This window comes from Oryzias latipes, chromosome 4, assembly GCF_002234675.1.
Source record: "Oryzias latipes chromosome 4, ASM223467v1".
Lineage (NCBI taxonomy): Eukaryota > Metazoa > Chordata > Actinopteri > Beloniformes > Adrianichthyidae > Oryzias > Oryzias latipes.
In genome coordinates, this window is record NC_019862.2 from 22,526,517 (window position 1) to 22,542,840 (window position 16,324).

General features: G+C 38.2%; 1 protein-coding gene across 1 annotated transcript; it reads right to left on the reverse strand.

Annotated features, from left to right (window-relative positions):
• Positions 1–646: 646 nt before the first annotated feature.
• Positions 647–13,641, reverse strand: LOC101170172 (tetraspanin-1). The gene is made up of 7 exons (XM_023953868.1): positions 13,585–13,641; positions 11,128–11,334; positions 9,817–9,936; positions 3,582–3,704; positions 3,350–3,497; positions 2,467–2,564; positions 647–908 (listed from the first exon to the last, which is right to left on the reverse strand). The coding sequence occupies exons 1-7, from the start codon at positions 13,639–13,641 to the stop codon at positions 858–860; spliced, it is 804 nt and encodes a 267-aa protein (XP_023809636.1). The 3' UTR covers positions 647–857.
• Between the last annotated feature and the right edge of the window lie 2,683 nt (positions 13,642–16,324).

Sequence of the window (16,324 nt, forward strand, 5' to 3'; positions counted from 1 at the left end):
ACAACATCCGACCTTTTTTCAAAGAGATTTTCATATAGTGCTTATAAAATTTATCTATGTCACAGTGTGAGAACCCGCTTGTTTCTGTCGGTTGGGAAGTGCTGGTCCTCACACAGCAGGTTTTTAGAAAGATGCTTGGAAATGTATGAACGGATGAAAATATCACTTTGCGATTTCTTTTTGTGAGAAATGAACATTATAATACACTTAAAAACTCAAAAAACTTCATTTGCATGATATAGGCCCCTTTAAAGTCCATGGCACTGATCACCTATGTAAGTTTAAAAAAAAAATTAGATTGACATTGCACGTATAAACATCTGCAGCCGTTCATCAGAAGCCACTTTGTATCTGTGTTAAATGTCATTTTTGACTTGCTGAGTGCAGCAATGATGAATGCCTAAAGCCTGAGAGAGAAAGCGATCTGAAGAGGGTCTTTGTCATGCTAACAGTTCAGCTACACCGAGATGACTGATTAAAACAGATTAATTCTTCCCTTTCTGTTAGATGAATAAACAAACAAGGTTTGACTTCTCTCCCTTTTATTATTATTCATTATTTTATAAATAAAAAAGATCAGGATTATTAGTTGAAGGAGTCTAAAAGAGAAAAAAAATCATCATTAAAGGAAATAAGCTGAGACCAATGAAGCCTTTATTGAAGTTTATTAAAGAATAAAGCCTTAGTGATATTAAAGGAAAATTAGAAACTTGGTAACAGAAGAGATTATGTAAATCCAAAAAATATATTTAAATGGAAAGGAAAGCAAATATGTGTTTTGGTAGCACATGAAAAAGTGACATACAATGAATGACACATTTAATTACTGTGTCTACAGTAAGGAAGAAGCAGCAGACTCAGTTGTCCAGGTAACAGTACAGATAACTGGACACGACCATGGCAGCAATCTACACAAACATGGAAAAACAAATCTTCAGAACAAAACAGAAACAATAAAATGCATCGGAAAAATATTAACTTCAATTTAAATACACAATGCGCGTTTCAATTTTCGCGGTTTCACATATTTGCGCTTTTTTTTTCAGTCACGTGACTCCATTACCATTACCATAATTATCATCCAGATGAAGCAATGAGCAATGTTCCCATGTTCTTTGATAAATGTTTTACAAAGCATTAGAAATGTTTCAGAAGGGTTTTTGATCTGTAACAGGGATTCTTGGGGTGGGGGGTTCTCCGAATTCCTGGATTCTGCGGATTTGCAGGTGTGGGATCCCTAACCCGGCAAATACGGGGGAATTCTATATAAAACTATGTTCACACTACGAACCAAAACGTGTTCAAGCGGCCACTACCAATAAAAGGTCTACGTAAATGTGCATTTCGGGTCTTTCATGTTCAAAACTCTACTTTTAAGCGTAGCTACGCGGGTTTATGGGGTCTACCTGATAAGCGCGTGGCCATTGAATGTGCATTGCAAGTGTAACAGAATAAATGTGAATCCACTTGCCACCGGAGTTGTCATTGTTTATTCTTTTTAATGGGCTCTTGGGCGACCTCTATTGGTTGATATCTGTATTCTATGTAGCAACAAAAACTTTTAGTTGTGACACAGACATGTCCGAGGTAAGTCACATTTTGCAGCACTCCACATTATTCTTTATTTTAATTTATAATCATTGTCTCATTGTGATATTTTTGTAGTATATCATTTTAGTGGTTCTTTGTTTGGTTAATGAATTTTAAGTTAGCTAATCTGTGCATGTTCAATGGACTTTATACTTTTTGTAGTGTGCTGCATGTCCATGTGCGAGAGCCTTCCATGTTTGACCATCACCCTTTATGTTATGCAGACTAAAACGCGAAATAAAAGACAAGCTGGCTGTCCTGTCGTTCCACAACAAAAACACAACGCAGAAAATCCTCCTGAACCAGCCGTCGTCAAGACTGAGCTGGTAACACAAGTTAAACCAGGTCAAGCTTTGGTAGAGACCTATGGATGGCGTCCCTTTATTTTACCAAAGTCCCGATTGTTTGAAAATTGAAAAATTATTGCGGATTGTCCCCGGACAGAATTATATGATATCAAGGCTTTGATATATCGGAATAGAGCCGTGAAAGAAAAAGCCCGGAGCAAGATTTGCAAGATTTGGACCGTTTTGACATTTCGCACCAAGCCTCGTCCAACTGTAGGTGGCGGACATGCGCTAGTAAACAGTAGAAAAAGAAGAAAAATAAGCCCCTCCCTGCTTGTCGCGTCTGAACAACATGGGCTTGAACGTGCACCTACGAATGCGCATTCTTGAATGCGGGCCAAATGGTCTCGATGGGTACATAGCTTTTAGATCTTGCTTTAGTGTTTCAAACTACGAAATCATTGCTTTAATCTCCTCAAGAGACGGAACATGTATATTTAAGATTTTCTCTTGTCCTATAAACTGTAAATTATAAAAAGATATAGAAGTTCAACATTTTTAACTGTGGCTGATTGTTTTGTGTATTTACCTCCAGACCCCCAGTGCTTGCTACAATGGCTCCCACGATGTTGCCGTTATGTTTGAGCACCGTCAGGATCTGTTCATAACAGCCCTGCAAAGCAGAATAATCAGAGGGTTAGACCGACTGCACATAAACTGAAATAATACAAACAAAACTAACAATCTATATCAGCAAAACTATCAGGCATGTTTAAAGACAAACGGGTTGAATTGGTGAGAAGGTGAGGGTGCAAATACTGTATAATGACTCTGCCTAAAATATTGATGCATGCAGCTCACAACATACACTGAGAGAAATCAACATCAGTTTGGTGAAAACTGTTTAGTATTGTATCTTTTGATATCTTCCATCTGATTTTATTATCTCTTGCTATTTTCAGATTTTGTGTATTGTGTGCGTGTGTGTGATGGGATTCATTTATGCTTGACAAAAATGAGGATTTAAGCCTAAAATTATTATGCAGAACTAAATCTTACTGATTATGGTCAACTTTTACATATAATGCTCAAAAATGCACAAAATAATGATCGTCTACTGGATATTCTAGTAAATGCAATCATGTGAGCTTAGCTGGAGAACACTTTTAAACAAATGCTCATGTGAGAAATTTGTTACTAGCTTTTTTTATTGTTTTATTTTATTGTTGACTTTTGTGTTAAAACAAAATTCTGAGATATTTCTTAACATAAAATCTTACAATGTTCAAACTTAGGTAAACGTCAAGCAGAACTGCTTTCATCTCAAAATAATGTATGGTAAGTTTTTACAAATATGACAAGGCATAACAAGCTTTAATGACTTTCATTAGATTCATTGCAAATATATTTTCTATTAATTTTTGTGTTTTTTTGTTTTTTTTTAAATTGCACATGATTATGATGTTTTTTACTGGCCTTGACCAGCCTGCGCTCTGCCTCATCGCAGCTGCAGAGGTCGATGCCGGCACCGCAGCAGCTGGGCGGCAGGTTGCCCTGGTTCTGCGCTTCAAACTTTGATCCCACAAAGTCAGTGTAGTTAAAGAAACCACAGCAACTCATCTGAAGCAAGGAAAAGAGCAGAAAAACACAGATGAAACAAAAAAGTAACAGAACAGCAGCGCAAGGGTTTGCAGTGGTTCCCACCGTTGTCATGGCGGTGTCCCAGATGTTGGTGGTCATAACATCAGTGCCATAAATGTTCTTTAATGCGGGGATCTGCCACTCTACAAGGATCTCCATAGCCTTGAAGATACAAAACAGCTCATTTCACCCACAGTAATCATCATGTAGAATCACTAACATATAATATCAGTTTAATCGGTTTTATGAAAACTGCATAGAAAAGATACATTTCTAAATTTCTTGTGATGTCAATTCTGAAACCTAATTGAAACCTAAATGAAGAGCATCATTGAACTTTGTTTCTTTTATTTTTTGGTTCCATTTTAAAAAGACTCTTCATGATTGGATGTCAAAACCTTGTTTCTGAACCTGGCCTCATTATAAGCAGTGCTTTGGTAAACACTAACATTGTGTACGAATTCTCTCACAGCTCACTATTTAGAGCATTTTATAGGGATTGTACCTTTTTTTTATTTTTTATTTTTTTCCAAATGTAGAATTCCAAAATCCAGTGCCCTGGAAATTTCCCAGTTGTCACTGCGAAAAACTAGTGTGCATTGACTGTCACTAGATTGGGGAATACCACGATGCATTGCAATTGAACAATTTGTCATTAAAAATTAGCCTTATTTTTCGCACAAACAAATGCTACTTTTAAAACAGTTTGACACTGATTGTGTTAGCATATTCACAATAACGCCCAATGTTGTTTGCAGAATTATTCCATATAAAAGACGGTTTTTGACAAAAACTGCCTTATTGTGCAGAAAAATACAATATTTGTTTTTATAAATCGTCAGAATGATGTGAATTCCCAAATGGTCTTTGTAAAATGTTTGTCTACTAGTTTTTTTCTATGGCAAATAGGTGAGGTCATATGTGTCGTTAAAAAAAGTAGTGAGCATGTGTCCGATACGCGTTAAAATCCGGACTACAGGATTGTTCCACACTAGATAGCCTTTTGGGGGTTAGGGAGTAAAGAGGGAACATAGCTTAAAGCACAACTAGCCTGATGCAAATGCTGCGTTGCACCCACATGCCGTGCCTCAGTTTTTATCTTGAGCCTTGGTCCCTATCCTAGGTTTTTATCTGACAATATTCACAAACTTAGGGTACCCTATTTTTGCTGCTAAAAGTGATCAGTTCTATCCAAACAAAATCCTCACTTTCCCAGTTCATTACTTTTATTTTAAATGTTATTCCCTTCACTCCTCCTAGACCACCCAAAGTTCAAATCTTTTTTTTCCTGCTGCATCAGCGCTTCTGTCTTTCTTCTGGGTTCATTATGTAGATGAGAGGTCTTTACATGGAAATGTTCTTCCAGTGGGTGGTCGTAAAGCACGTCAATGCACTGCAGCGCTCCCACTGTCACAGCGCCGTGGACACACCGGACTAGCGGGAGCTCCCGCAAGTGAAGCGCCCCGGCTGATTTAATGGGAGGGAGAGGTAATTCTGCGGGAGTCACCCTATTCATCAGAAATTAAATAAATCTCCCACACAAAGCACCTGGGAAATAAACAGCCCTGCCTGGCAACGGGCAAAAAATGAAAATAAATCAAAATATGGCCAAGCCATTATTCTCCTTTCTTCTCCTTTTCCTGATCGTAAACTGTGGGGCATTTACATATATATTGGTGCTCCTGATGGTTTCGCTCAGGACACGTTTTGTTTGATATTCATGTTTTTCCAAAGTGGAAGAGGGGAAAAATGGTCAAGTTTAATGCGCTCACAGGGTTCTTTTACTTTCTTTTCTTTGGAGTGAGTCCTTCCACTTGTGCATGTGAACATGTACTGCTTCCTGTTTCTTTTTTCCTATATTCTGTGTGTATGTGGATATAGTGTTATTTTGATAGGAGATGCCCGAGGGGATGCTGAAAAAGGTGCCACAATTAAAAGTGTCTCCCCTTACAAAGCTGAGGGGGGCAGCTAAGATCAGGAGTGGTTATTACCAGATGGATAATTCATCACTGTCATTCATGTCTGACCACGACCTGTTAAACACACTCACACACTGGATAAGCCCTGGAACACACAGCTCAGTGAAGCGATAGATGATGAGACATTCATCAATGTGTGTCTTAAAAAGCTTTACACTTTTCTTCTTTTGATGTTAATGGAGCCAAGACACTATAACAGAAAGAAATGTGTTTTTTTATGTAACTTTAACCCTTTGACTGTACATAAGAACTGGACCGAGTTAGAGTGATGTTACCCACTGAAAATGACATCTAACCAAATTAAGTCAATTCAGTTGCTATTTTGTTTGCCAGACGTTGTCAGTAAGCAGTATTTGATGAAAAAAACTATCAAGCGCATGTTAAGAAAGATTATAGAGCAAGAATTGTTATTCTCAGAAATAAAATGACTGAGTAATAGCTCTTCTTTTCTCCATTAAAGTCTATGGGACTTTGGGTTCTTGGAACCAGTGGGTACTTCCTGTTTGGAACACAAGGGGGAGGGGTAACTCAGTCCAGTTCTCATATACAGTAAATGCTTTAACCCCATAAAATGACACATCCGACCCATAATTCAGTTATGGGTCACCTCCACTTCATCCGCACTACCTATCCCCTGAGGAGCCGTCTCTCCAAAATTAAATGGTAAATGGCGTATACTTATATAGCGCTTTCTACCTTCTTACGAAGGCCCAAAGCGCTTTACAGTCACAGTCCCATTCACCTATGCATACACACATTCACACACTGATGGCTGCTCCGCTGCCGAACACTGGCGCCAACCTCCCACCAGAGGCAAGGTGGGGTTCAGTGTCTTGCCCAAGGACACTTCGACACATGGGCGTGCAAGGCGGGAATCGAACCTGCAATCTTACGATCATGGGTCGACCGCCCTACCGCTGCACCACGGACGCCCGTGGCCATGGTGGAGCGTGGTTAAAGCATAACGACTAACTATAATAGGTCTACCAGCTATCAAGAATATACCTTCAGTTATTAACCTCCTTCCTTTTATGTTTCATTAGCACACATTTGGGATTTTTTATTTGTTCTTTGGCACAAAACTTAAAGATAAAGTCATTTCCAATCTACAGATCATATTCTAGCTACATTTCCTAGAATTTGGTGTCAAGCTCTTAAAACGACAAAAACAAAACTTGTTTCAGTGAAACATGATAAACCTTTAACTGCCTCTTTGATAAAATCCATGCCTTTCTGTTCTTTTAGGGACCAGAGCGAAATAAATAGTTTCTAAGTGCATTCAAACCACTTGAAGCAGCACATTTCTTTTGGAAAAGCTGCAATAGTCAAAATGCAGATTGATGCTGCAGGTAAATAGACTGGAACAGCAGGATGTTTCATCCCTCTTATTGGCACAGGCACCTGGATATATAGACGCATATAAGCTGCAATCATTTTCCACGGCTGTTGTTTACACAAGCAGGAGGCGGACAGCTGCTGAAGCTCTCTGTGTTATGAGCAGATCATGCTGAAGCTAACAAATGGCACGCTGAGCTGAGTAAAGCAGATCTATGATCTCCTTAAGGAAGACAAGCGGGGCGGAGTTATATATTACATCCTTCCACACACACACATCACCGCCGAAAGCAGAATTCACGGCTGGATTTGGTTAGCTCGTTTTTATAAATGACACACACGATGAGGGAGATTCATTTCAGCAGAGGCACCTGAGCAGTAGTAGCAGCCTCCGAGGACTCCAGCAACACATCTTTGTGTTTATGCAGCCATTAATTCTATAGGAAAAGTCCTCAAACTGCGGGAAAAAAAAGGCGTTTGATCATTTTTAACAAGTTTGGTATATAAACCTTGTTCTACAAAAGTGGCTTTGCGGAAAAATATTCACACACAAATACCAAAATACACATAATTTGGCTTATTTTAAATCAAATTCTAAAAACAATAGAAAAGATAACAGTTGAAACTTTATAATACATGAAAACACGACAGACTGCAATATATTATGAGATATATCTGTATATTTTTGTTGCTGACAGTATATTTTAGAATCATGAATTCTTCTCAATATCTCTCAACTTCCAACAAGCATATTGTTATGAATGATCAAAATGTGTTCTAATGACTTTAAACCATTAGAACCAAGACCAATCTTTTTCTTAAAAATAAAACTGTGTATTTTACCACAAACCAAGTGGACCACATAATCAATTTCTGATATTTTGCTGTTCCACTGATGTCACGATTGGTTCTTATGGGTTAGGTTTAGAACTTTCTGTAGATAAATCAATATTTCAAGGTAATCTTTTATTTTTTTACTTCCTCATCACCTGTAAACTAATGATTTAACCCCCTTATTCTGTATTTCCTAGGTAATGGATGACTTGAAACAAAAAATCCTACTGACAGATTTCTGATGTTTGACTTGAAATGCTCATTGCAGAAATATATTTACTGTTTTTAGCAGAGCTAAATGTATCAGATGTTTCTTTTTCTGCACTTCCTCATTTTTAACCTAAAAAGGCTGCATCTTAAAATGTTCTAAGACTGGAGTAGATTCCTGTCAAATGTTGGAGCTCAAAACTTTAGCGGATTTAAAAATGCAGTGAAGGAACTTTTTGTTGAAGTATTTTTTTGGAATCCCCCACATTTCTGTGCAGTTGTTTTAAGATTTGTGGAGCGAGACAAATAACAAGTTACATCTATAGTAAAGCTCCAAGGCTTTGTTTTACTATTCATAGCTCTGCAGGGCGATAAAAGACAAAAAATAAGCCAGTAATACAACATTGTAGATACATGCAAGATTTAACACTTTCGCCTCCACTTCTTCACTCCTATGCATCCTAGATTTCCACTGCCTTTTTTGGGTTTAATTTTGCCAGAAATATAATTCCTGCAGGAAACAGTCTAGATGACCAATATGTCATCAAAAGACAAGCAACGGATGTGTTTACACAAAATCTGTAGTTATAAGGTGCTTTGAAAATAACAAAAGAAACACTGGAAACCCCGATTTCTTTTTCCCCCTGAAAATGTTGATTATTTTTTTAAACCTTGTGTTGCGGTGCGGGTAAAAAAGTGACAGATACACAAACTCACACACACACCTGAATTCTCACACATCCCAAAAAAACAAACTGTTGACATTGAATTCCAGATTGTTTTCATTTTTTTTTCCATTTTAATATAAAGAAATCAGAAGTAATACTACATTCATACAATTCATAGCAATACTAACACTTTACTTTATAAATAAAGCTGTTATTGCAGTTGGTTGGTTAAAAAAAAGTGTAATAATGTCAATGTTAGGATCGCACAAGAGTTAAGAAGGTGTCAACCAGGCAACTGATCCTCCCACAGTGTACGTAACTTGCATCCACCCTGACTAGGGGTGTAACAATATCTATTAACAACAGTTGGGTTGCACTTGGTCGTTTTTATGTTATAGTAAAATAAACCTACCATGCCTCATCCAAATGGTATTTTCCAAGATCGGTTATAATCAATCCAATTCATGTACAAATGATTTTAGAATGGTAGGGGTTGATTCGATTCAACTGACAACTTGTCTCAGACAGATCGATCTGGTTCGATTGTAGTAATATAAATCAATTAATCAATTAAGCTGATTAATTTGTCACACCCCTTAGCCCTAATTCTAATAACCGAGGCACTGGCATGGTACTTTTACCTTGTAGGAACGGTTTAAACCAGACTTAGCCACACTCATATAAAAATGCATCATAATAAGAATTTCCTGGTACTTTAATTGCTATAGAAATCGTGACTGTCTTTAACGTCATTTTTGCTCTTCAAAGGCAGGTCTTCCAACCCCAGATGTACAAACAAATGACTGTGCTCTGCTCATCAGTGGCGTCTGTGCAGATGGAGGAGCAGATTACCACTGCTGCTTCTGGGGCTTCAGATACATCCTAGGACCAAATTCTCACTAACCTCCTCTCACATAGCCCATTTGAAAACCTTGTAATTATTATATGTGGCTCTAAATGAAAGTGGAGTGTACGTGTGTGTGTGTGTTTGTGCAAGTGGGGGCGCATATGCAAATAGGGCTGCTTTGCATATAAAATGCTATAGCTTCAACATTCTGGAGTAATAAATTGCTCAAAGTCATAGACAGCGCTCAGGGCCCCAGGCGATCCCAGAGTCATTAAGTAACCGAATGTAGTGAGGCAGACACAAAGCCAGTAATTCAATGAAAGCTCGCCTCTGTGAAGGAGGATTTACATGGAGATAAAATCCAGAGGGAGGACTGACGAGGGGAGGAGGAGAGGACGGGAGATGTAGTGGGATGAGAGGAATTAAGGAGACCAAAAAAAATAAAGGGGAGGAGCGGCGAGGTGCGAACTTACAACTGAAGAGTAGTACAAAACTACGGCGGCAGATGCCACTTGAGTGATGAATATGATGAGGATGATGGAGAAGAACTGGAAGAGGAAGAATACATTATATAAATATAAAAAATCCTTCAAAACGCTGATGTGGTGAGATGTCATCAGCTGGCCGGATGGTGGATGCTGTCATGTTGGGAGCGCCACAGGGAGAAGATGCGCTGCCTGTGCTCATCATTACACTCACTGCAGTGGGCTAAGAGGCAGTTAGCCCCGTCATTAAAGCGCACAATAATGCGCGCTGTGCTGCTCAGGGGCTGGCAGTTTTTGGGCTGTGGATAAAAGCTGGGTGGCTGATAGATCGAATCCAAAGTCAAGAGCAGGCCTAAAGAAGCGCATGACAGAGCCAATAGAGCTTTGGAAAAAAAAAAGTGTACTACCAGTACTCCTCCTTAAATGACTCATAAGTGAATCATTTAAGGGGGAAAAAATAACCTTGTTTGACACCTCTTTGCAGAAATGTTTCCATTCAAGCATTGATCATATTTTAGTATTAATGTTTGTTTAAGGTTTCAGTATTAATCTCCCATAAATTTCAGTCCAAGGCCAATACTTTAAATTACAGCAGTTTAAAGCAAAATTGAAGAATTTCAGTCACATCAGTTCATGAAGTCATTGCTAAGTAGCACACATGTAATCGATACTTCAACTTTAGTAAATAAATCTACTTAGATTGCATTTTTATTCATCTCTATTACCAGGGTTATAATGGGAGAATTTTTATCTTCTATTTTACAATGGATCCTTAAACCAAAGCGTGCGGTCAATGTGTGCTTCTAAACCCAGGAACCGTTGGAGGACATTCTCCTTCAGGACTTTTCTATTAAAGATTACCAATCAAGTTTTGTCAGGCTAAAGGGAAAAACTTTAGTGTCAACCAGAATCCAATGTCTTTCAAGCCTGAATTTAGTAAGTATCAAGTTCCAGGTCCAGTTTCAGTTCAGTTTTCTAACTTTACGAATAAAGTTAGATTTCATCTGCAAATCTTTAAAATCAAAATTATATTTTCTGCTGAATTTATCCTGAAGAGCAGGAATAAGGGAATGTATTTTGTATCAAATAAGTATGTCAAGCACATGCAAAAACCCAGTTATGTCATTAGCATGACTGAGATGAAACAAAACCAGTACTGATAAAGACCAGAGACAAGTTCGATTTGACATAAGGTCTTGCTTTACAGATTTGCAGATTAACTTCCTAATGCTTATCTCTTCAAAAATTACTTACCCCAAGAAGGAGACATTTGCTTTCTTTTTTGGCTCCAGAGAAACCCAAAATTCCAAGCAGAACCATCCAGCCCCCAGTGGCAATACAGTAATAACCAATGTTAAAGAACTTAAGGGCTTTATCGGGGAACAGACCAAGGAAACGCAGAAAGGTATTTTTGTCCAGGCTCACCCACAGTCCCAGAGCCATGATGGTTATTCCACTCAGCTGTAGGAGGACACGGAGAAAAGTGAATTTGTGCAAGAAGAAGACATTAAATCTACATTTTTGTTTAAAAAGGATGTTTCAAATGGTGAAATAAACAACACTTGAATCTTTAAATTCTTCCTTATATTCAAGTCTCTTTGGTTGTGTAAGGGTGAGTGGATTATTGCATCAAGTTTCCATCTAACTTATCCTACTTGATGGTTACTCAAGCCCACATCAATACTAAGGTAATATAAAATAGCTCAGATATCCCAATTTGATCTCAATTATATGTTAATTGTGTTGGTGATTGGGTGAATCATTTTAAAGTCCCACTCCAACTATGTTTTTATCCATGGTAAAATTGTGGTCTTTAAACCAGATCATTGGCCTTGTGGTAGAGTGTCTGCTCTGAAACTGGAAGGTTGTGAGTTCAAATTCATGGCTGAGTCACACTAAAGACTTAAAGCACCAAATGGTTCCCGAGTGCAGCTGTGTCTGCAGCTAACCGCTTCCCCAGAGAATGGGTCAAATGCAGAGAACAAATTTCACACACATAGGCGCTAATGGGTTTGATTATGAATATGCAGGTTTTAGCCCAAGATCAAAAAGCCCAGGACAATTTTTGAGACATACTTTCTACAGCAGTTGAAATTCGCCACTGACTATTATGTAGTTTATATCAGGACAACATTCTTGAATTATTTTTTCTGTAGCTTCTTGAGACTGTTTGGTTGTGAATTTGGTAATGTTTTTTCCGTAAACTCACTGGAATTAAAAGTGAAAATGTAGTTTTAAGTTGGAGTGCAGTAAATATGCATTTACACCATGACATTGCACTTTTCTTTACTACTGTGGCCTAAAATTTATTTATGGTTAGATAACATTTGTTGTCACGTTTTTTGTCTTTTTCGTCTCCACACACCACACCTTTGCAGTTGCAGTGGCCACATTTGAACCCTTTCAACTACGGTTACTTTTCCATGTTTTCAGTCCCAGTTTGTCTGTCAAAGCCGTTTTGAACGGCCATCCCCTGTCAGATCAGCCGGCTGCTGTCTTCTCAGCTCATCACAAGGAATCAGGGATCCCACACTTATGTTAAGGCCATGTCACACAACCACTATATACATTTTGTGCATTTTCACGTATGAATTTTCCGTCTTTCGTGATACATGTGGGATATACCTTATTCATCAGTGTTTCTTGCATTTGTTATTCGTCGATGTGCGCAGATGTCCGTCGAGGGTTTTCGGCCAATGGGTGAATTCGGTTTTGAGCAGTTCAAAGTTTTTGGTCGGTTGACAATTACAAAGTTTATGTGTACTTCATGTAGTTGACACACAATTATTATGTAACTTTTACATAATTGTGAGTGATTTTAGCAAGATGCCTATGCAAATTTGTGGCTTTCCACAATCGTTCCACAAATGTCTAACAGACTTTTAATGCATGTTCCAGTGATGTAAACTTTTATTTCACATAAAAGTTCACAATTGAAGCATGAATCACTAATAAATTGCACATAAACAGTATGCAATTGGAGTGGAAGGGTGAGTACCCCAAAAGAGCTGGTTCAGAAAATGAATAAATGAAAAGAAAGATGAGTTGTGTAAAAATGTTCCACTGTGCCTAACAAAAGCATCAAATAACATTTTATAAAGTAAAAAAAAATGATTATGCCCCATATTTTTGAAAGATTGCCTGTTTAATTCACAGAGACAAACCATGTATTGCTTTTTAAAGCAACCTATCTGTTGTTCTGTGCAAACATGGTTTGTAAATCCTAAAATCTTGTTTGCCTCTGTTGGTTAGCCCAACATTTGGCTGGGAATCTATCAGTGGATTGAGGTCATTTCCAGACCTGCACTCCCAGATTGTTTAAGCATCACTGCTCAAGCGCAAGGAGCAGGAGTGATGAAGAAAACAATGACCGGATCCTCACCGGCGCCCCGCCATCGTCAGCTGCGATTCTCCCCATTTAACAAACAATGTTGCTTATCCACTTTAAATCGAACACACTCAGCAGGCAAAGTTAGAACCTTGGAAGCTAATAAGCTGGAAATTGCTACAGACAGGAGAAAACGCTGGGCGAGAAGTGCCATTACTTGTCTCGTTGGTCTGAGATGTTGAGACTGCTTCAGAGGAAATTACAGAATGCTGCCATGCTGACTACTTTCTCATGTCAAGACTTACAGAGTCAGTGAAGATAAGAACTTTAACTACTCCCTGTAGTTCTATATAAGCATGAAATTGACGGGGAAACATACTTACGAAGATAAGCAAGTTAACCAAGGTCATCATCAGCTTGACAAAAGTGAAGACACTCATGTTAATCTGCAACAACAGAGACATAAAAAGACGACGTAAAAAATTTACTTCACACTGCATTTTCTGGCACTTTAGAGGAGTAATTACTGAAGGCACATGTTTTTTTTTTTAACTAAATAATATATATATTACCTTTAAATATGTTATGTCCAAATTGAAGTAGCTTTAATCCTGACTTATAAGAAAAGAAAGCTGACGTAAATATAAACAAAAGGTTTTTGTTTTCCTTAATATTCTAGCTGTTTTTCCCCCAGGTAAATTAAAATCTGCAGGTTTGCCCTTTATAAGTCTCTCTGTACATACAGGTACTAAAGAGCACTGATATGACCACTCATTTTCCTCCTCACCCCTGACAGGGATGATGGGTGTGGTCCTAAAGGATGCAAGTGAAGTTTTTACTGTGCAGAGGCTCATATGACTTAATATATGCTGCTAGTGGATTGACAGGAAAATGCATCATATTGAGGAAAATCTAACACAACCTTCTATTTTTTCCCTTCTTTTTGGAACAACAAAGGTCGTTATTGTACCCCAACTTTAAGCTCTTTCACCCCTTATTAGTCAAAAGATTTATTTTCAAGCATACTGCAAGCTTGAACCTCTTAAGACCACAGCTAATATTTGAGCTAACCAATACACACATCACTACAGAGCCTCAGTTAAGCAGAATAACTACTGGTAATGTGGAGGCCTGGTTTTAAGAGGTTAAAGACTTGAAGAAAAGCTCTGTGACAGTAATTGAGCTCATTATCATTGATCAACTCGAGGGTTTTAAAGTTTTTTTTTATGTTTATGAAAAGTTCCACACAGATGTGCGTCAGTGTCATTTGCATATTGTGGTAATGCACGACAGGATGGCTGCTGAGGAACAATTTGCAAGTGACCAGAGGCAGACTTGGCAGAAATGTGAACAATGTATTTGCCTTCATCCATCAATCCATCCATCTTTTAAATCCGATCAATCCCCTTTGGGCTCTTGGGGTTGCTGGAGCCTATCCCTGCTACTGTTGGGCTACGATAGGGACATAGTGGTCCTTCTCTAAATTGCAGCTCATCTTTCGGGGTCCTACACTTTTTTTTCAGTGTAATCTTTTATTTTTGCTTTTTGGCTGTAGGCAGTCGTCCATCAATCTCCTCCATGCCATGTCTCCTGTACAGAATGCATTCAGTTTGCCTGATCTACGTACATTTTTAATTGAAATCCGATCTTTGCTTTCATTCTATAAGACTGGACTTATTTTGTTCATGTCTGTCTGAGAAAAGTGTTACAGCCTTAAAACATCTAAAATTCTACTTCATCGATTGTACCTATTATGGGTTATTTTTAGTAAACGAGGGAACACTGTACTCTCTGGACAGATGCCAGTCTGTTGCTGGGCTACAAATGCAGTCACCTGAAACAAACAGAATGAGGAAAAATCACAAACTGAACTGAAGAATGGCAGCACTCTAAAACATACATTAGCAAAATTTCTCAATGAGAAAAATAAAGTGGAATTTGCCCAAGAAGAAACAGCTTAGGTGACTAGGTAATTACAGCAACTTGAACATAACCAGGAGGAAAAATTAGATCAGATAACTGTTATTATTGATGTATCTGAAAATGTTCCATCACATGCTTTGAAAAAACTACATTAAAAAAATACTTTTCTTGAAGAAACTGTAATTTTAGAAAGTGAAAGTGACCAAGATCTTACACGAGAAACTATATTCTTAATCATAACTGTCTTTTGTCTACTTCTGTGCCATCAATGTGCTTATGATATAAGAAGTGAACAGAGTGACCCCCTCCCCTCTCAAATTCCAGGAAGGAAGTACCTGCAGCTGCTCCCAAGAAGCCAGAATCTGAGAACTGAGAAATAAACAGCTATTACTCAGTCATGTTTGTCAGAATAACTATTCTTGCTCTGATCATTTTTTTTAACATGTTCTTGCTGTAGTGCAGCTTGTTTAAGTTATCAAAGTTATAAAATGGCGAATCAGACGCCTCACTACAAGTTTGACGTCCAACGTTTAAAGCGTCACCAGCTTTTAAGTGTTAGGGGTGTGGACTTCCAAGAAGCTCACTCTTAATTGGTGAGAGTGGTTACCATAGAAACAATGACAGATTCAGAACAACCATGCTTATTAATGTCATCTGGCGCTAACACAGCGGGGTCCTTTAACACATAGCCAAAAAAAAAAAATGGCTATTGCGTTTTTTTTTTGTTTCGTCAGAACCGGAAAAAAGCCATTTTCAATGGGTGACATCACGTTCACTCAGTCCAGTTCTCATCAAGAGTCAGTGTACTACTTAAGCAACGTTCACACTTAGCATGTGTTGCACATTCTTGAACACGCTTTATCATATGGTGTTCTCGCTTGACTGTCGTAACTCAATCATGTCGCATGTTCACCACCTACAGTTGGGCGTAGCTTGGAGGAAAATTGTTAAAGTGGTGCAAATCTTGTAAATCTTGCTCCAGGCTTTTTCTTTCTCTGTCCTATTCTGATATACGAAAGGCTTTGTGTCATATCATTCTGTCTGGACACAAACCGCAAGTATTCATTTCTTCATCACTTTTCAAATGGTTGACACTACTGTGAATGAAAAAGGACACTCCCTATATGTCACAAACAAATTCAAATCCCAAATTGGTCAAAGTCTAACTTCCAACACACATTCAGTGAAAATGGACTTAAA

Excerpts from the sequence above, each read along its gene's own strand:
- LOC101170172 (XM_023953868.1), bottom strand. The coding sequence starts at position 13,641 with ATGAGTGTCTTCACTTTTGTCAAGCTGATGATGACCTTGGTTAACTTG. Across the intron at positions 9,937-11,127 it reads GCAAATGTCTCCTTCTTGGG|TTCTTCTCCATCATCCTCAT; the intron begins GTAAGTAATTTT and ends TTCCTCTTCCAG. Across the intron at positions 3,498-3,581 it reads GGGACACCGCCATGACAACG|ATGAGTTGCTGTGGTTTCTT; the intron begins GTGGGAACCACT and ends TCCTTGCTTCAG.